The 18093-nt window shown below is 53.5% G+C and overlaps 4 protein-coding genes across 4 annotated transcripts; 3 read left to right on the forward strand and 1 right to left on the reverse strand.

The window, feature by feature from the left end:
• Positions 1–67: 67 nt before the first annotated feature.
• AYO20_08496 (hypothetical protein) lies at positions 68–1264 on the forward strand (the record flags this gene model as incomplete). Its single annotated transcript, XM_022646772.1, has 3 exons — positions 68–260; positions 364–1019; positions 1091–1264. The coding sequence occupies 3 exons, from the start codon at positions 68–70 to the stop codon at positions 1262–1264; spliced, it is 1023 nt and encodes a 340-aa protein (XP_022497216.1).
• Positions 1265–2176: 912 nt separating this feature from the next.
• AYO20_08497 (hypothetical protein) lies at positions 2177–3811 on the reverse strand (the record flags this gene model as incomplete). The annotated part of the gene is made up of 1 exon (XM_022646773.1): positions 2177–3811. One exon carries the CDS (start codon positions 3809–3811, stop codon positions 2177–2179), a length of 1635 nt encoding a protein of 544 aa, XP_022497217.1.
• A 1023-nt stretch (positions 3812–4834) lies between these two features.
• Positions 4835–7016, forward strand: AYO20_08498 (hypothetical protein; the record flags this gene model as incomplete). Its single annotated transcript, XM_022646774.1, has 3 exons — positions 4835–5332; positions 5384–6248; positions 6301–7016. The coding sequence occupies 3 exons, from the start codon at positions 4835–4837 to the stop codon at positions 7014–7016; spliced, it is 2079 nt and encodes a 692-aa protein (XP_022497218.1).
• A 1000-nt stretch (positions 7017–8016) lies between these two features.
• Positions 8017–13896, forward strand: AYO20_08499 (hypothetical protein; the record flags this gene model as incomplete). Its single annotated transcript, XM_022646775.1, has 7 exons — positions 8017–8222; positions 8598–8700; positions 8766–9000; positions 9126–9667; positions 9800–9876; positions 10730–10844; positions 10984–13896. The coding sequence occupies 7 exons, from the start codon at positions 8017–8019 to the stop codon at positions 13894–13896; spliced, it is 4191 nt and encodes a 1396-aa protein (XP_022497219.1).
• Positions 13897–18093: the final 4197 nt, after the last annotated feature.

Below are 18093 nucleotides of genomic sequence, written 5' to 3' on the forward strand. Positions count from 1 at the left end.
GGAGAAGGTGCAGCAGCACAGAAATACCCAACGCGAGCTATTCAGACCAAATATACAAGGGCAAAAGATGGCAGGCAAGGCAAATGTTCTCCTCGTTGGCTCCGGCGGGGTGGGAACCATGGGAGTATACGCCCTTGAATCCGGCGGACAGGCCAGCGTGACGGCCGTGCTGCGATCCAACTATGCTGCTGTTATGGAAAAGGGATTCAGTTTCGACTCGGTTGATCATGGCAAAGTATCAGGGTGGAAGCCCACTGCCAGTGAGTCGCCAACTTGCTCCGTTTCATGGCCTCACTCCAAGCAGAAGTTTGCTCGCATGGCTCCTTTAACCAGGCTAATGACCACTCCTCTTGCTTGAGACAGTTGTCAACGCCGTCCCCACCGTTCAGAATGGCATGCACCCTTTCGATTTCATCGTCGTTACCACGAAGAACATTCCCGACGTACCGCCGACCGTTGCGCAGGTCATCGCTCCTGCTGTAACTCCAGGACACACGGTGATCGTTCTCGTCCAGAATGGCCTGAACATTGAGCATCCAGTGCAGCTAGCATATCCCACCAACATTGTTCTCTCGGGGATTTCGCACATTGGCGCAAAGGAGACCACTCATGGCCATATCTGGCAGAACGACCCCGACCGCGTCTTCGTCGGGCCCTTTAAGCACCCTACCATTCCCGAAGAAGAGGGTGTGGCTGCGGCCAAGCGTTTCGTCGAGATCTATAACGCGGGCGGGAAAGTCCAGTGCAAGCTAGATGACACGGTGACATGGCGCCGGTGGAGGAAGCTGATGTACAATGCTAGCTATAACCCCGTCTGCGCCATCACGCAATTAGACAGCGGCCGCCTCAGGCTGTCCCAGTCCCCCATCGATGGCTTGATAAGACCTCTGATGCACGAGGTCGTGGCAGTGGCCGGCGCACACGGCGTCGAGCTGGATCCTAACCTGATTGAGAGCGTTGTCAACGCCGAGGCCATTGACGACTATTTTGAGCCCAGTATGATGCAGGACGTTGCCAAGGTACGTTCCACGGTCTCATCGACCCGCGTTGATTGACGCCGCTGACCTTTGTTCTCTTGTTCCCCTAACAGGGTAATCTGAGCGAGTATGAGAATATCCTGGGCGAACCGCTGAGAGCCGCGCAGAGCAAGGGGGTCGAGGCTCCCACCTTGACACTAGTCTATGAACTGATGAAGGCGCTTCAGTGGAGGACCAAGGAGAGAAAGGGCATCATAAAGGATCTGCCACCAAAGAGGCAAATCTAGAAGCGTGGGACAGCTCTGTATAGAACTGTGATCTTTTGTTTCTGCACGCAGGATCAAATGGTTTGGTCATAGACCAGGCGACAATATGGAGTCTTGACGCAGTGACCGGCAGTATCAGGAGATAGTTAAGGTAGCAAATAAGTCATCACAGATAGGATAGTTAACCACAGCAGACCCCCCTACGCTCTACGCCCGAATCAGATACATCGCCCTGGGCAGAACCTTGATAGGCACTCCATCCAACAGTATCTGTCAGGAAGTCATGCTGGCAATATACTCGGGACTCGGTACGGAGTACTCGCAGCAAAAGCGACCGGGCGACTAGTCCTAACAAGGTTAGGATACCACAGGCTTACCACATGTGTGAGTAAAAGTGGAGAAGCTATTCTATCCCCCATCGAATCAGTTTTCCCTCCCTTCTCACGCGTCAAGTCGTCATGTATTGGAAGTATACCTTAGATAGGGTGAATCACATAGCACCTGGACTTTGCAACTATCGGTGTCAACGGTGTGGCGCACGCAGGTCCAGATACAGCGAGACAGTGTGGCTAGGATATCGAGTTCGGCTCGAGTTCAGTCCTTGCTGAGATTCCCGCCAATGTTCTCTTCAGCGCTAGGCGCCAGCGATCTAGCATCTCAACTTTACATGGCGAGTTAGGAGTACGAGGACATGTGTCAAGTCGCAGGATATGATTGAATCAAATTTACCAACAGACGTATATGTTCAACTACAGACAGCAAAATACTAGCAAAAGCGCTGCTTCGTCACCACAACAGGCCCCCAAGTGACCCTATCAGTACCTCCAACGCTCTTGTACATTATCGCCATCGCCAGTCTGTCCCTAGCGCTGCTTTACTCTCTCTCTCACATAACGTCAATCTGTGAAGATATCCCATCTTACTCTAGCGATCTTAATTGCCTATCTTCTTCATTGGTTTTGTCACCAAGTCCTTGATCGTTGCAAACGTTCTCTTTTCGTCACCCTCTTCGAGATCCTCGGCCGAATAAATCCGGCGCTCGCTGATGAGATCGACTTGATCACTCTTGAGGTACAACGGGCCACGGAAATAGATCTTGGCGCCAATGTACATGCAGCCGATGACAATGATGGAGACGTACTTGGAGAAGAAATTCTTGGCCGAAGATGGCAGTCCCAGAGGCCACACGGCCAGGTAAAACTCGTTGACGACGAGCAGGAGGCATAGCCCGAGTCCCATGAAGGAGGACCACGGGAAGTACTTGGTCGCCCAGGGGAGATCAGCCTTGGTGTAGCCCTGAGTCTTCCATGCTTTGCGGAAACGAATGTGGTTGGTGAAGAGCATCGACCAGTTGAACAGCGCGCAGAGACCGACCAGATGTGCCAACCACGCATAGACCTCGTAGGAACTCTCGGTGGCGTTGAGGTAGGAGATGCCTCCACCAATAACGAATGTCATGATGATGCTTGGCCACGGACGACCCTTGCTGTCTGTTTTCAGGAAGATTTTCGGAGCCATGCCTATCTGTGCCAGCCCGATCGGAGTTCTGGAGCTAGCATACGCCAACGCGTTTCCACAGGATAGGACGCTGAGCAAGATGATGGCGTTCATCACATGAGCGGCATTAGGAAGACCAGCCCGCAGCATGGCGATGACGAAGGGACTGGCGTTAGTGCCCGAGGCACCAAACAAGTCATGGTCGCGGGGGTCCACGCACAACGTTGTGACGAAGGAACCGCCGATGTAGAACAGCCCAAGTCGGATCCAGATGGTGTTGACGGCTCTGGGGACTGACTTCCTGGGATTCCGAGCTTCTGCGGCTGTCAGGCCAATGAATTCAGTGCCGGCCATGGAGAAAATGCAGTTGTGCAGGCCGTTGAGGAATCCTTTGAATCCGTTGATGAAGGGTGTTTCCCGCCAGTACCGGAAGCCGGTGGTGGTATGGTTGGGCGCGCCCCCAGCGGTGATCACAATGAACATGATGATGACCACAAAAATCCAGAAGAACTTGATGATGGACGCGACAAATTCCACCTCGCCAAAGACCTTGACGTGGAATATATTGACGAAGAGAATAATGGCCAGGAAAATAGTCACCCACACCGAGACGTGCAGGGAGTCGGTCCAGTATCGGATCACATTACACGCACCTTGGATCTCAGCCGCCAGCACGAGGGTGGACGACATCCAGTATGCCCAGCCCAGGGCGAAGGCGGGAGCTTTGTCAAGGAATTTTTCTGTCCACCGTGGAAAGGCCGAAGGGATCGGGTAGTTGCAGGCCATCTCCCCGACAGCCTGTGCAACGGCCCAAGAGATGAGTCCGGCCAAGAGGAAGCCCAACACGTTACTCACGGGGCCACCTTTCGCCAGCGTGGCACCTGATCCGAGCCAGAGCCCAAGGCCGATTGAGGAGCCGAGTGAGAAGAAGATGAGATGGCGAGACTGTAAGCTTTTCGCAAGGCCGGGATCTGGGGGAGACAATGGGGTCGTCTCTCCCGCGGCAGGAGTGCTCCCTTCGGTGCTTGAACCATCATTGACGACGGAAACAGCTTCCTTCTTGGTATCCATTGTGAGGAAGAGCAACAATTGTGGATAGTTTGAATGAGGAATGAGGACAGAGCTGGAGAGGTTGAGAGGTTGAGAGGCCTGATGGAAGACTCGCAGCCCGTTGGGAGCCTTTCACGTTTCCTGGAGGGGATCGCAGCCGTTTATAGACCACTCCCGACATATACACATGTGCAAGTTCCTTGGTTCTTATCAAGAGGCATTGATTTCCTGCCTCGAATCTGATAGACCTTCTGAGCTTCTCCCTTCCAGACACGGGGTCAAGTTCTTGTCCTGTTAGTTGAGCCGTCTATCAAGTCTCGGCCATGCTCTATCTGTTCGTGAATTGGATATGCTGCATCAATACCACAAAGGCGACCGGTTGGGGCGTTACACACAAGGAGACAAGGATAGAGAAGTCTTGACCAGGCCGTATTCACCATGGTTGGATATCGGGAGAGCACGATAAGTGCAGCGAAAAGCGAGCCCACGGAAGATAGCAAAGAGCGGAAAGACCCACCCTGAGGCCACGAGATACTCCGTACATACAACTCGGCCCCGCGCGCCGGTGGATCCGCCAAGCTTTGCCAAGCTCCGCTCCAGGTTGATAAAGGGTTTCGGCCGTTGAGGCTTGGCCCTTTTTCAATATCATTGCTATCACCGATATATCTCTACCAGTACAGAAAGAAGTCCGAAGGATATGCTCCGAGATACACACAGCCACGTCTCAAGGTCTCTCTGGCCCGAAGAAGCTAGCTTGCCAAGGAGTTCAACATCTGTTATGAACCTTGGTTCGGACCAGCAGAATATCGATGTTGTTAAAAGCTTGCGGCTCTCGGCCCCGACTTATCTCCCAAGCCGACTTCACTCCTCTCGGACACACACAGAGAATGAGCAAGGTGAGGTTGCTATAGGGCGCGTATACGCGTGGGCGACGCATCACAGCCCCTTATATCTCATTGAGAGCTTGCTTCTTGTCTATGACAGTAAAGGTCTTTCCAGTGAGTTCGAACCGGGGAGAAGGCACAATTTCCCTACAGAGTAAACATGGGTTCAATCAGCGAAACCCCAGTGAAAACCCTTCACCCGCTTGACCCCATCACGGCGGAAGAGATTACAGAAACCGCACAGCTCATCAGATCCAAGTATGCCGAGGGTGCGGTTCATTTCAAAGCCATCTCGCTCTTGAATCCCATCAAGAAGGCACTGCTACCCTACCTGGCCGCTGAGCGGGCTGGTAAGACCGAACTTCCCGAGATCCCGCGAAGGACTCAGGTTGTTTGGTTCCTCAGAGGCAGTTATGACTTCTTCAGCGCTGTGGTCAATCTGAAGACCAAGGAAGTCGAGCAACTGAAGCAATTGGACAAAAATGGGTATCCTGGGGGAGATGTGGACGAGACTCGAGAGATGCGGCTGACGGTTCCCGAACATCCCGAGGTCAAAAAGGCTATAGAGAAGCTCGAGCTTCCCGAAGGTACAGAAGTTGTGTGCAACACTTGGTCGTACGGCCGGGAAGACGAGATACAACACGAGCGTAGGGTTCAGGTAGGGCATCTCCTGCGCGTCGTAAAGCCCACCACTAATGACCATATACAGTGCTACATGTTCTGCAAAGACCCTAAACGCGCCACGAACGCATCTAATCATTATGACTTCCCTCTCCCGATTGCCCCGGTTTTTGAGAACAAGTCCAAGAAGCTGGTGGAAATCATCTACCTACCGACCGGAGCAGATGCGAAGGTTAACACGAGCCCCAAGTTTGTCCCTCACAAGGCACAAGAATTTCATCACAGCCTGAGAGAAAAGCCGGCACGGACGGACCTGAAACCGCTCATCGTGACCCAGCCAGAAGGGACATCCTTCACCGTCGACGGATATCTTATAAAATGGCAGAAGTGGCGCTTCCGGCTGTCTTTCAATTTCCGAGAGGGCATGGTGATCAACGACGTGACCTACGATGGGAGGGAGTTGTTCTACCGAGTCTCGCTGAGTGAAATGGTCGTCCCCTACGCTGATCCTCGTAGCCCTTACAATCGAAAGTCCGTCTTCGACCTGGGTGATGTCGGTGCCGGCAATTCGGCCAACAACCTACAGCTTGGGTGTGACTGTCTGGGAGTTATCAAATACTTTTCCTTTGTGGTGACCAACAGCAAAGGCGAGGCGGTGCCGAAACCGAATGCCGTGTGCATGCATGAGATCGACAATGGCATCGGCTACAAGCACACCAACAACAGAAGCGGCTTGGTTTCAATCACCCGCGCTCGGGTTCTCGTCCTGCAGTCGATCCTGACGGTTGGCAATTACGACTACATCTTTGCCTTCCATTTCGACCAAGCAGCTGGTCTGCATTATGAGATCAAAGCGACGGGTATCGTGGCCACACAACCCATCGACCATGGCGTTACCGTGCCCTGGGGCACTGTCGTGAATCAAGGCGTCCTCGCTCCTCATCACCAGCATGGTATGGAATTCCGCCCCCTCCCTCCTCCCCGCTCATCTAACCTATGCAACAGTGTTTATTCTTCGGATTGATCCCAACCTCGACGGGTCAGCCAACACCATTGTGATGGAAGACTCAGAAGCGATGGCGCCGGATGACGAGTTGAATCCCTACGGTGTCGGCTACGTAGTGAAGAAGACCAAGATCACCGAAGCTGGCTCTGCCGATTTCGCGCCGAACCGCGTGTACAAGATCATTAACCCGAACTCGATCAACCCTGTTTCCGGCCAGCCCGTGGCCTACGCCATCGCAAGCCCCATGAGGCAGATGCTGCTCGCACAACCGGACTCCCAGCATGGGAAGCGAGCAAGGTTCGCCACCCACCCCTACTGGGTCACCAAGTATCGGGACGGCGAGCTCTTTGCCGGTGGCAACTATACGTACCAGAGCATCGCGCTCCCCGTGGACAAGGCCACCGAGGACGGCAGCGGCGACGTGGCTGCCTGGGCAAACAGGAAGGACAACGTGGACAATGAAGACATTGTGTTGTGGCACTGCATCTCACTGACGCACAATGTCCGCGTCGAGGATTACCCCATCATGCCCTGCGAGACGATCCAAGTCTCTCTCAAGCCCTCTGGCTTCTTCCAAGAGAACCCGCTCATGGACGTGCCGCAGAGCAGTCAGCTCTTCAGCAAAAGCGTCCTCTACGAAGATCAGCTGAAAGGGCAGACCAATGGTGAATCTACAACTAATGGACAAGGGTCTTGTTGTTCCAATGGCCATTAGGGGGACCATGCGACTTGAATTGAAACTACTAGAACCGAGCATATACCAGGAGTTAGATATAAATATTGTCATCACTTGTAACTTCTTTGCAGTGGTCCTTCTTAGTTTCTGTCTTTCTTTCCCTTCCCCCGGTAGGGATCTCGCCAGCACGTTGACTTACGGTAGATCAGCTACGTTCCGACCACAGCCGTTGAAGAATGTGGCGGCGGCAGTGTTAGGCCTTTGATCTCGACTGATCAAAAAAGCGGACCACGGGCGATACTAACCGCACACGTGTGCACAGAATGCCATGTGGACCTTTGCTCTCTTGCAGTATTGCCAGGACTCAATATCTTGACTCGGTTATGCAGCCAGCAATCAAATCCCAACTCCTAGACGATAAGGACCCGGACAATGAGTCGAAGGAGTTGAGTCCTGGAAACGCTGATATCTCGTCAACATGCATTCGCAATCTTTGTTGACAACAGAACAGAACCCCGGATCCGTCTGATAGACGCGAGACATTTCATATCAGCGCCGAGAACCTCTCTATAGACTCTATCGTGGTTAGTGGGCCTCGCGCCAACGGATTTCGGGGCCGAAGAACCACCCCTGCGATATTGTACTGTAGGCCGGGTACTCGAATCTAAATAAGGCGTGATAGGGTTCCCCAGTGGTACCCGGCTATTGACTATCGCCAGGTCCGTGTAGATTGTCTCGAGAGGATCCTATTCAAGCCCGAACGGTGTCTATTCGATCTCCGGGTCGGCGTGTCGAGGTGCTTTCGGGCGCCCTTTTGTTGGAGAACTCGTCTGTGCACTCCCGAGACCATCCATTGGTCTTTGGATATGCTCTGAAATTCCTTCTTTCTGTCTTTTTTCGTAAGGCGTTGTCGGATCGCGTCGAGCTTGAGTGAAGCGGCGTCCTTCGTGGGGTGAAGCTGAATAGTATTTCATTCTTTCTTATTGCATCTCTGAGATACGCTCACTTTCATACTGGAGAAACTTGACCTGCGGCAACAATGGCATTCAGCACGACAAGTACTCTGGTCCGACCTCCAACCGACGTGCCAGAGATGGCACCAGCTGCCAAAATCTCCACGGCAGATCATCCTGTGGAGGGGTATCTGGACAGCATAGTCATCGAGCCCCGACGACCAGACGACCTCGAAACAGTCCTGACCATCAACGACCTTAGGGAACTTGCACAGAAGAAGGTGCCGAAGATGTATAGAGGTGAGCTCCCCAAATATACTCCTGTGTAACGTCAGGCAAATTGGGATTGAAGCATCCATCTCACCGGTTCTCTTCCCTGAGGGCGTGGCCGAGATATTGAATTCGTGCTGACTCGATTTTCTTTATGGCCAGACTATTTTAATGACGGAGCGGACGATATGATAACGTACGTACGCATCTGTGCCCCGAAGCACCTGTACTTCTATACAGGCTCCAAGCCTAGACTGGATTACGCCAGTGGCGGAGAGCATTTTCAAACATCAAATCTGTGGCCTGCGGGACAGCTTTGTTGACTACCTCTACTGCCGACCTCGCTTCATGTGTAAGAAGGACGTGTGCTAATTATATGTGTGACTGTCGGACATAGTCTTCGTGATAATGAAGCGGCATACAACCGCTACAAGATTCGGCCACGAGTCTTGGTCGATGTGTCGGAACTCGATTCCAGCATTGAAATGTTTGGGAAGAAGGTAGACAGGAACTTCGCATGGTCGTTACCATAAGCAGGATCGCTGACAAAAGGCTCTCGATGTAGCTGCCAATACCCCTCGGTTTTGCTCCTGCTGCCGCACACAAGCTCGCACACCCCGACGGTGAACTCGCAACGTCACGGGCGGCGGCCAAAGCCGGAATCCCTATGGGTCTATCGTCTTACTCGACAACTTCGATTGAGGATGTCGCGGGCGAAGGCCGTGGGAATCCCTATCTCATGCATCTCACCATCATGAAAGATCGGAGTCGGACAGTGCAAACGCTCCGCAGGATTGAAAGTGAGTCTCCATTCAGTCCCCCATTCATGTGTAGTGGAACGATTCCACCAGTCTTCCCTCTCTTCCCCTCCGTGCAGCGAGAAAAACATTAGCTGACTGGGTGGACTGTGCTTCCTCCTCACCAGAGGCTGGCTTTAGGGGCATCTTTCTCACCGTCGACACGGCCGTCCTGGGGCGACGTTTGAACGAATACCGCAACAACTTCCAGATGCCGCCTGGTGTGAGCTTCCCAAATATGAAATTCGAAGCAAGCGTCGCGGAAAAAGAAGGAATCGTGAACAAGGGTGCCAGAGGATTCAAGTCGGTTGTGAAGACGGAGAAAGATACCAAACAGGACTGGGAGACGGTCATTCCATGGTTGAAATCACAGACCAAACTTCAGATCTGGGCCAAGGGCATCTACACCCCAGAAGATGTCCGGATGGCCATCAAGTACGGCCTGGACGGAGTGGTCATCTCCAACCATGGCGGCCGTCAGCTAGATGGGGTCCCCGCCAGTCTGGATGCGTTAAGAGATTGCGCGCCCGCAGCCCTTGACCCTAACGGCAAGAGATTGATCCAGATCGCTCTCGATGGGGGTATCAGGAAGGGCACCGACATCTTCAAGGCTATCGCGCTGGGTGCTCAAATGGTCTTCATTGGCCGGATTCCGATCTGGGGTCTCTCGGTGAGTTTGTCCTCTTTTTCGACCTTTTCTTTTGTGACATTGCCCTGCCCCTCCGCCATGTTTGCTCGCCTCAGCGCTGGACTCTGCTTTCATCGTCTTCGACCCATTTCTGACGGGCGTGCATTCTTCTAGGTTGGCGGCGAACAAGGCGTCACAAAAGCTGTGGAGATTCTCGCACAAGAATTCCGCCAGACCATGGCATTAGCTGGGTATGTTTTCTCCCCTCGAAACTCATTACCGTGCAAGTGGCCCTCTGACAGGCGCACATAGATGCCGCACGGTTGCGGACATAACGCCGAATCGACTCGCTATTCTGAGTAAAGGACGCCTTCTAAAGCTGTGAGGTTCCGTCTGGATGGTCAATTCCTGTAGCTCCGCTTCAAGGTGTCTGGATTTATCGAGGAAAGCATCAGCATCCGCGATCAGGGGACCACGTGTTGAATTCAGAGCATACATTTCGTGATCATGAATCTGCCAATACTTGTCAGCCCTCGCTGTTATCAAGTATCCCATGCTGTGGCTTCACCAGTGCACGGGATCAAGCGGTTCTATTAGATATTAGGTCGTTATCAGCGCCAGCGCCGTTGCCATTCAATCTTCTCTTCATGTCACTGGCCTAAACACTCTTGACTTTCGGGATGTGGATCAGCAACAAATGCAGATGATCAATAACAGCGCAGACCCTTGCCAAGACATGCCAAGCTTAAGCCCACCTTCGCCGCAATCTTCCTGGTCAATATCAAATCTCAATCAACCCGGGCCCACCTGGGCCTGCGATCAGGGCCTAACCGAACATGTTCCTCCGCTCGACCCTCCGATCTATATCTGCCCTTATCTGAGGCCAGTACAATTCTAGCGCTTCGCCTCGGCTGCTTATTTTCTGTTGTTGAGACGCCAACATGGTTCTCTCCTTCGTACCCCGGATGTCTCCCCCGACTTATGTACCTGCAGGGATGAGAGATGAGGGATGATCAGGCTATCCTACTAAGAAGGCTGGATAACAACGGACATGAAGTATCAACAGACAGTATGGTAGCCACGTCTGTCCACTGATCGTGGCAGAAAGAACATCAGCCGATCCGATGGCCTGCGATACCTGCCACCGCCGCAAGGTCCGATGCAATTACAAGGAACAAGTGCCCTGTGCCCCGTGCGAGAAGGCCGGCATTTCTTGCAGGTAAGCACACATGGTGAGACGATTGTTATCCGTCAAGATGATAGCTTACTTGATGCCTGCGTGAATCAGCTTTCATTTGAGCGAGAATTTCAGAAGAGTACGGCGTCATCCTCGTTCCCGACTCCCCTCCCACGGCCAGGCCCCCGTATCAGGCCACAACCCGACTGGAAGGGAGCATGAGCAGAGCTTACCGCCAACACATCATGGTCGGTCAGAAGAACAAGAGGAGTCCGAGCTGGTTAGCCAGGCGGGGTCAATGACCTCGCCGTCGACCAGCGACATCATACGGTCCGTGGAAGACGGCCATCTCTCACGCTCAGCCTTACCCACCTTTTATCGCACCGAAATCAATAATACCCTTCCGGCTACTCCACAAAGCCGTTGGGCATATGTCGGCACAACTGTCTCAAATCTGGCTCACTTGGTCAACGCCCGAACAAAGCGCCCGGACTGCCTCCATTACCCCTTTCCGCACTATCGATCGACGCTTCCGTGGAAGCCCTCCGCTTCGTCCTCTACCGCACGTGCTATACCAGTGATTCAACCACGGGAAAGCTCCGGCGCACATGAACCACCACACTGGACATTCACGACTCTGCCAGACCCAGACCTTGGCATATTACCTGTCAGCGAGATTCGAGTCGAGCTGATAGACGCATATTTCAAATATATTCACCCAGGATATCCTGTGGTTCAGGAAGCAGACTTTCGGCGGCGTCTTAAAGCCAGCACGGGTAATGGGGGTGGCACCGACGGCGGCACAGCTCTTACTCAAGAGCCCCCGGCTCTGTTGTTGATACAATGTGTCCTGCTTGCAGGGGCGCATGTCTCCACTCATCCGACCGTCCAAAACGCTCGGTCGTCCATCAAAGAAGCTCTGTATCGCCGTGTGCGCACATTGTTCGACATGCGTTACGAGAATGACCGCTTGCTTCTGCTCCAAGCTGCGTTGATCTTGACGTGGCATGTCGACTCGGGGGACGACGTCTCGGCCAACGCGTGGTATTGGTCAGGAATTGCGAGCCGCATCGCGCTCGGCTTGGGCTTGCACCGGCGCTTTGCATCGATGACCATGCGTCGTCGCGGCCAGAGACGTATGCGGACGATGTGGTGGATGGTGGTGCAGACCGAGATTTTGTGTGCCCTGAACCATGGCCGGCCGGTGAGCTTCGACTTGGACGACTGTGATCAAACTCTGCTCACGGAAGACGATCTCCATGAGGAAGAGGTCGACCCCGATACGGGTGCTGTAAGAGCTGTCTGCACCGCAAACGTTGACTTTTGCCTGGCCAACATCTCGTTGTGCGTCCTAATCTGGGAAATGTTGAAGCTCCACTCCCCTGGAGTGAAGAGAAGGCTTGGTGGAGAGGGTTCAATGGGCATGAGAGCAGCGAAGATGAACCTGAACGCTCGATTGGCCGCTTGGTGCATGCAGTTGCCACCGAGCATGGGTCAGCCGGGAATGCCAGCTCAGGACAATTTTGCTGCTCAACTGCATCTTCACTACTACATGGCGATCATTGCATTGAATCGAAGGACCAAGACTGAGCCAATGGGACTGGATCCAGGTTATGGCCTCACCTCGGACTCTCCCAGCGTTGCCTGGGCTCAGCAGGCCTCCGGCCCAGGTGAAGGTGCTGCTCAGGCGAGTATCCAGATGCCCAGAGACGATATCGAGTCACAGCAATGCTCTTCTCTCTGCCACACCTCTGCAGTTAGCATCGTCTCTATTTTGACCCACATGGCCGATATGGGATGGATCAAGAGCTGTTGGCTTAGTACCATGACATCGATCCTAGCCGCGGCGGTCCATTTCAGCTACGAAATTCGGTCGGCGACTCTAGGGGAACGAAGCGCCAACGGAGAAACAAACACGGATCCTCCTTTGAGTGTGACACGCCACAGCCTCTCTCCGTTTCCGTCAACGAAGGGGTCGCCTTTTAGTCTCTTGGTCGCCCTAGGGTCTCTCGATAGGCTGCAAATGCTGGTTACTATCTCGACCACGCTCATCCCCTACTGGTCATCTGCCGAAGGGCTGAGCCAGCTGCTCGAAACGATCTCGGCGGAATTAAAAGGGATGATCACGTTTGTAACCGGTCGCAAGGACCGGAAAGGCACCAACCCAGCCGACCGAAACACAGCAAAGAGAACCAGTGACGCTGTGGTCGAACAAAACGGCAACTCTTCCTTCACAGTATCTGCCGGCACCTATCAAACACCAGATCCCAAAGGTCAGGTGCACCACAGGCAATCGACTGCTCCACTCAGTCAACAGGCAGATGTCCCGGAACAGTCACGTAAATCACAGCGAACATCCTACATGTCCACTCCCGGGACCGCGACAAGAAACGACGAAGAGAGTCTTGATTCTGACGCACTCAGACGCCACTCCACGTATGCTAACGCTCGACAAGGCGGTTCAGATTACGCTGATTCAAGTGTGTATACTCACATCGGGCGCAAAAATACTGCCGGCACGAGAGAGACAGCCTCATTTGATCAGGCATCCGATATCTGGGAGCCACTTCCTGGAAACAGGACAACTCAACCGCAGGCTTCCAATCCCGGGGCGGCTCTGACTTTTGACGACGACGCCCGCGGCCCGCCATATTCTACGTCGGATACCCTACACGGAGACAGCGGCCGTGGAGCCAACAATGTGGGCTCAAGAAACACGATTCCATTTCCCCCTCATTCAGCACAGTCTTCCACTTTTTCCTCCGCACCCGTGGGCGCCGAACCTCGTGGCCGATCGGTTGACTTTTCCTCCGGACACCCGGCTCAGAGCTTTCCCACGTCGGGATATTCTGGGTATAACGTCGCTCAGGCGATGCAGCCGCCGTCACGACAGGTAGATACCGTGGCAGCGAGTGTCGAGCACGCAAGCGCCGCGGGAGGGAATTGGGAGCTTCAAATCGACGATCTGCTGAGATACATGACCGATCCGGGCGCCATGACTGACGCTGCGTCTGCCCATGCCTATAATGCAGCCAACATACGGGAACGGCATGGAGACGCGAACATGGGCGAATACATAGGTCCTTATCAATGACATTGGTCTGTAGGGCATCTGGTGTTCGGAGGTGAAGGGGGTCCGGGCGGTCCAGCACGGTGACAGCAGCCATGTCCCTTATAGACCTCGCATTATAGTATAGTCCATCCATCTGTCCTTGAGCAGGGGCCACCTACAACTTGTCGTCATGTTAGGCTTGCTCAAAAGCGGCAGATCCACCCAGAAGTCGAGGCCTGCTCATGAGTAAACGACGGTCGACCTACTTTAGCACGACACTAACCTGACCGGCATCAAGGTAAAGCACATGAAGTACAGCTGAGCGAAGGAGGAGAGTGCTACTTTCCCGGTCCTTCGGTCGAAAAACGATGGGTTCGATGTATTATCCCGAGTCGAGGCGTTGTGGAACAGCAGACTTCTCCTCTTCCGACAGGCTTAGCACCAAATTCGTCTTCTTTTTTGTGCCTCTGGACTGTGTTGATGACAAGTCTTTGTAGTGTCGAGGGTTACTGATTGGCTGCTGCCGAAGTGGCCGTATGAGCTGGGTCAAATCTGAGGACTCGACATGGGACAGGTGCTGTGACAGGGTCTAGAAGAGCAGACACTAGTGACCAAGCCAGACGTGTCGTGGCAGGAGGTATAGAGACAGATGTGGCAGCACTAGAGGAGGGCGGAGATGGGGCCAAGGCCGGGGCTGAAACAAACCGGAGTCAAGATCGGCATCGGACTCGGAGTAGACAACGCCCGAAGCGGGAAGGGCAATAGGAATCAGACCTGGAGCAGGAATGTCGAAGGCGGGGGTTTCGATGGTGTCACCGCTGCATAAGCCTTCATCTAGGGCGGGCTGGAATATGGTTCATCGATGAAAGTCCCGTCCTGTTCGGAGGAACTGTTGCTTTCTTCTGTAGCGTCATAATACACACCGTAGCTAGCGAGCTGATTTCTGAGGGTGGTGTTCTGCGCTTCTTGTTCTTCAGACTCTCATTGCGCTTGCCAAGGTGTTGCTCCTTGTAGTCGATCATGCGCAGGTGGTTTTTGTCCGTGGCATCCTTCTAGTGGATTTCCTGATTTTGGCCACGAGCTGCTCGTCCTGCGTCTCGATGCGCGAGTCTTTGTCCGTCATGTCGCTTCCCCAGCCTCGGATTTCGACCTGGATGAAGTCAAGCACTTCTGGTTCTCCTTGATGGTGGCTTGAAGATTCGCGAGCTTCATCTAAAACTGAATTGTGGTCGAATGCTCTAGAAGGCATTAGCCTGCTTGTTAGGTTGCAATTCGAGGTCGTGGTCGGCCGTGCGCTGTTGTTTGAACTTCGTCTCGGATCCCTGACAAAGATTCCTGAGGTCCTGCTCCTGCTGCTCACTCGGTGCTGGAATTTCAGACTGGGATGCCACACGTTTCGTCTTCCTGAAGGAGGGGACCGAGCTGTTGCTTGTGTTCCTCCTCCACTTCTCCATGTGGCTCGGGACTCTGGTCGACCTCACTGTGCCCCCGAAGCTCCAAATCATGTTCCTGTTCAAATCTGCAATCTCCCTTGGCTCTCGGTCAAGTGAGTCGCTTGATCGTGGATGTGGTGCCGTAACGCTTGATTTCTCGACTGTGTATGCTTCAACATTGCAAGGCCTTACTGCACAATGGCGCTCACGATCCTGACGTTATCTTCGAGAAGTTTGTCCTTGTTTTTGATCCCTTCTAGCTCGAGTCTCGTCGGGTCGGGTTCGTTTTTAGTGTCTTAACTGGCGCTGTATGTGATTGAGCAGGTTCCAGGACGGAGGGGTGAGAGCGAAGTGAGGGAGGTGAGTGCGAAGGTGAGAGGGAGGGTGGGAGGATAGAAAGCGGCGCGCTCGGCGCGAGTTACGCAGTCGCACTTTAGCCATCAGCTCAACCCGTGGAGTTGAAGACTTCACCGAGAGCCACGACAGGTACCGCCGCTCTGTCTCCAAGCCTCTGCCGCGATTGCTGTCTGAGATCGCACGTGAACCCCCATTTTCACGGGCAAAAGTCAACCTCTGCGCGTGCTCAGTTAAGACCTCCTTTTCTCCCACGAGAACAACGCTCATTACCTTCCTTCAACCGGGGAAAGACCTGCAAATGTCATGTGAAGTTTGATCTGAAACAAGGACACTTTCGACGCACTATCGGTGTGCGTCTCGGCCTATTCGTCGCAGGATATGAGTTCAAGGACGCAAAAGTGGAAGATATCACAAGCTGGGAATTTCACAATACATTTCTGATATGGAACCAATACTTCTGGCTGTTGAACTGGCCTGGGTCCCTCGAGCCTATTGGTATTCACATATCCAAACGGCTGCCAACCAATCCGGGACATATTGACGGAATCCATGGTTGCTGCTCCTTGGGTCGCGCGATGTTCACCTACCAGAGTCTACACTTGAGTCTCAACAGAGTAGATCAAGTTGAAATATGGCGACAACCATCTATACACAAAGAGTGATGAATCGGCGATTTTGACTGCGTCACTTGTCAATGTGCAGACAACCTGGAAAACCTGCTCCCCATTTCATGAGATCAGCTCAGACCGTGCTAGCAACTTTCGCACCTTGGGCGTAAGAGATCAGAGAAGATCTCACGCCATGTTGAGATCTATGGACCGTCCAAGATCATGTGGCACACGGAACGCAGTATCGAGACAGACCGCACTTCATGAGAACCCTTGATCATCAAGACCCAGCGTAAGCCACTTGCAGGTACACGTCCAGCGTCTCCGCCACCTGCTGACAGTTGCTGCGCACAGGAACACCCCCTTCACGCACACTTTGCGACTGAGGGAGTCTTCAGGGATAACAGGGGATCTCGGACTCGGAGCCTATCTGAGTAGTGAGTCATTGATGATTGGTGTTATTGCATTCGGCTTTATCACACTGGCAAAGTGTCTCAGGAAAGCATGGTAATAAGGGAGACTCCTATCTGTTCATCCGCACCCTCATGAGCGAGTTCAGGGCGCTCGATCTATTATGGGAGTTCAGGAGACAACCTTCGACATCACCGCCATGGTGTCTCCTCGTGGCTGCACGCAGGTGAAACTGTGATCAGCAGGAGAGGGACTTGGTATTCGGGACAACACTCCGACAATGGGGCTATCGATGTTTTAGGCAGGACACCTTTGCGCCAGAAACCAAAAAAGACATACTTCGTACACCTTGTTTGTCCTTGAGCTTCGCCGACATAAGGTACTGGTTACTGTGCACACCTCAGGAGTTGGCCAGCAACACGACTTGTCGACACCCATCCACGCAATCATGAGGAATTTTTGGCGCAGATGTTGTCATCACCCTGGCACGGCAAGCTATGGAGATCTGAACGCAGAGCCTAGACCTGTCCAGGTCAAGCCATGGGCAAAATCTGGATACCCATTGGGGGTTTGAAGCTTCTGGTGGATCGCGCCCTGCCCAGCTGCGCCCCCAAGAGACCCTCAAGCGCCCCGATTACCCACAGATGTGCCAAAAACAGTGTCAACGTCACGCAAGCGACCCTCAGCATCCCCCAGCCAGCACCCGAAACGGACAACAACTACTTTCTTACCAGGCAGCCCCAGGCAAGGGAGAAAACGTTCAGCGGACTCAGCAGGCTGGCTGGAGGGATTGAACAATCTCGAGAGAAACTTCCCACAACAAGGGGTTGGATTGCGGAGCTCTGAATGCCTGGAACAATGCACCTTGGACGTCGAGGTACGGAGTACTCGGTAGTTAACCGCTATTGTCGACCCATGTACATTGTTCCAGGCGCTCAGCCTCTGGTCTGGATGAACTCAATGGCATGGGAGACTCACCGCCCTCCGCGGTCACCGAATCGACCTGTGGCCTCGGATAGGAGAGAATGGGGACAGCTAGCGACCCCCCGAAAGCCTCCTCCTGGCCATGCGAAGGAACAATAACCCAAAAGTGCTTTGAGGCTTTCGTGGACCACCGTCAGCCAGAATCCTAGACTCGAGGGAGCGGGCCATCAGCCTCAGATCACGAAATCCCCTTCCAAGACAACGCCATACCTCCTCCTGCGTACTACACACTTGATGGCCAAAACAAACATATAATAGACACGTGGACCTCCTCTCTCTCTCGCTCTCTCTGGGCGATATCGATATCTCTGTTACTTGGCTCGATCATCATTACATCAACGAACCCCAGCCACCAGCATTTTCTGCCCCCAACATCCACTCAACTGACCCCCCTCCCCCCTTGGCGAAGCTCGAAGCCGCGTATCCCCTCGGAAAACAAGCCCATC

The sequence above is a fragment of the Fonsecaea nubica genome (assembly GCF_001646965.1).
Source record: "Fonsecaea nubica strain CBS 269.64 chromosome Unknown Scaff68, whole genome shotgun sequence".
Classification (NCBI taxonomy): Eukaryota; Fungi; Ascomycota; class Eurotiomycetes; order Chaetothyriales; family Herpotrichiellaceae; genus Fonsecaea; species Fonsecaea nubica.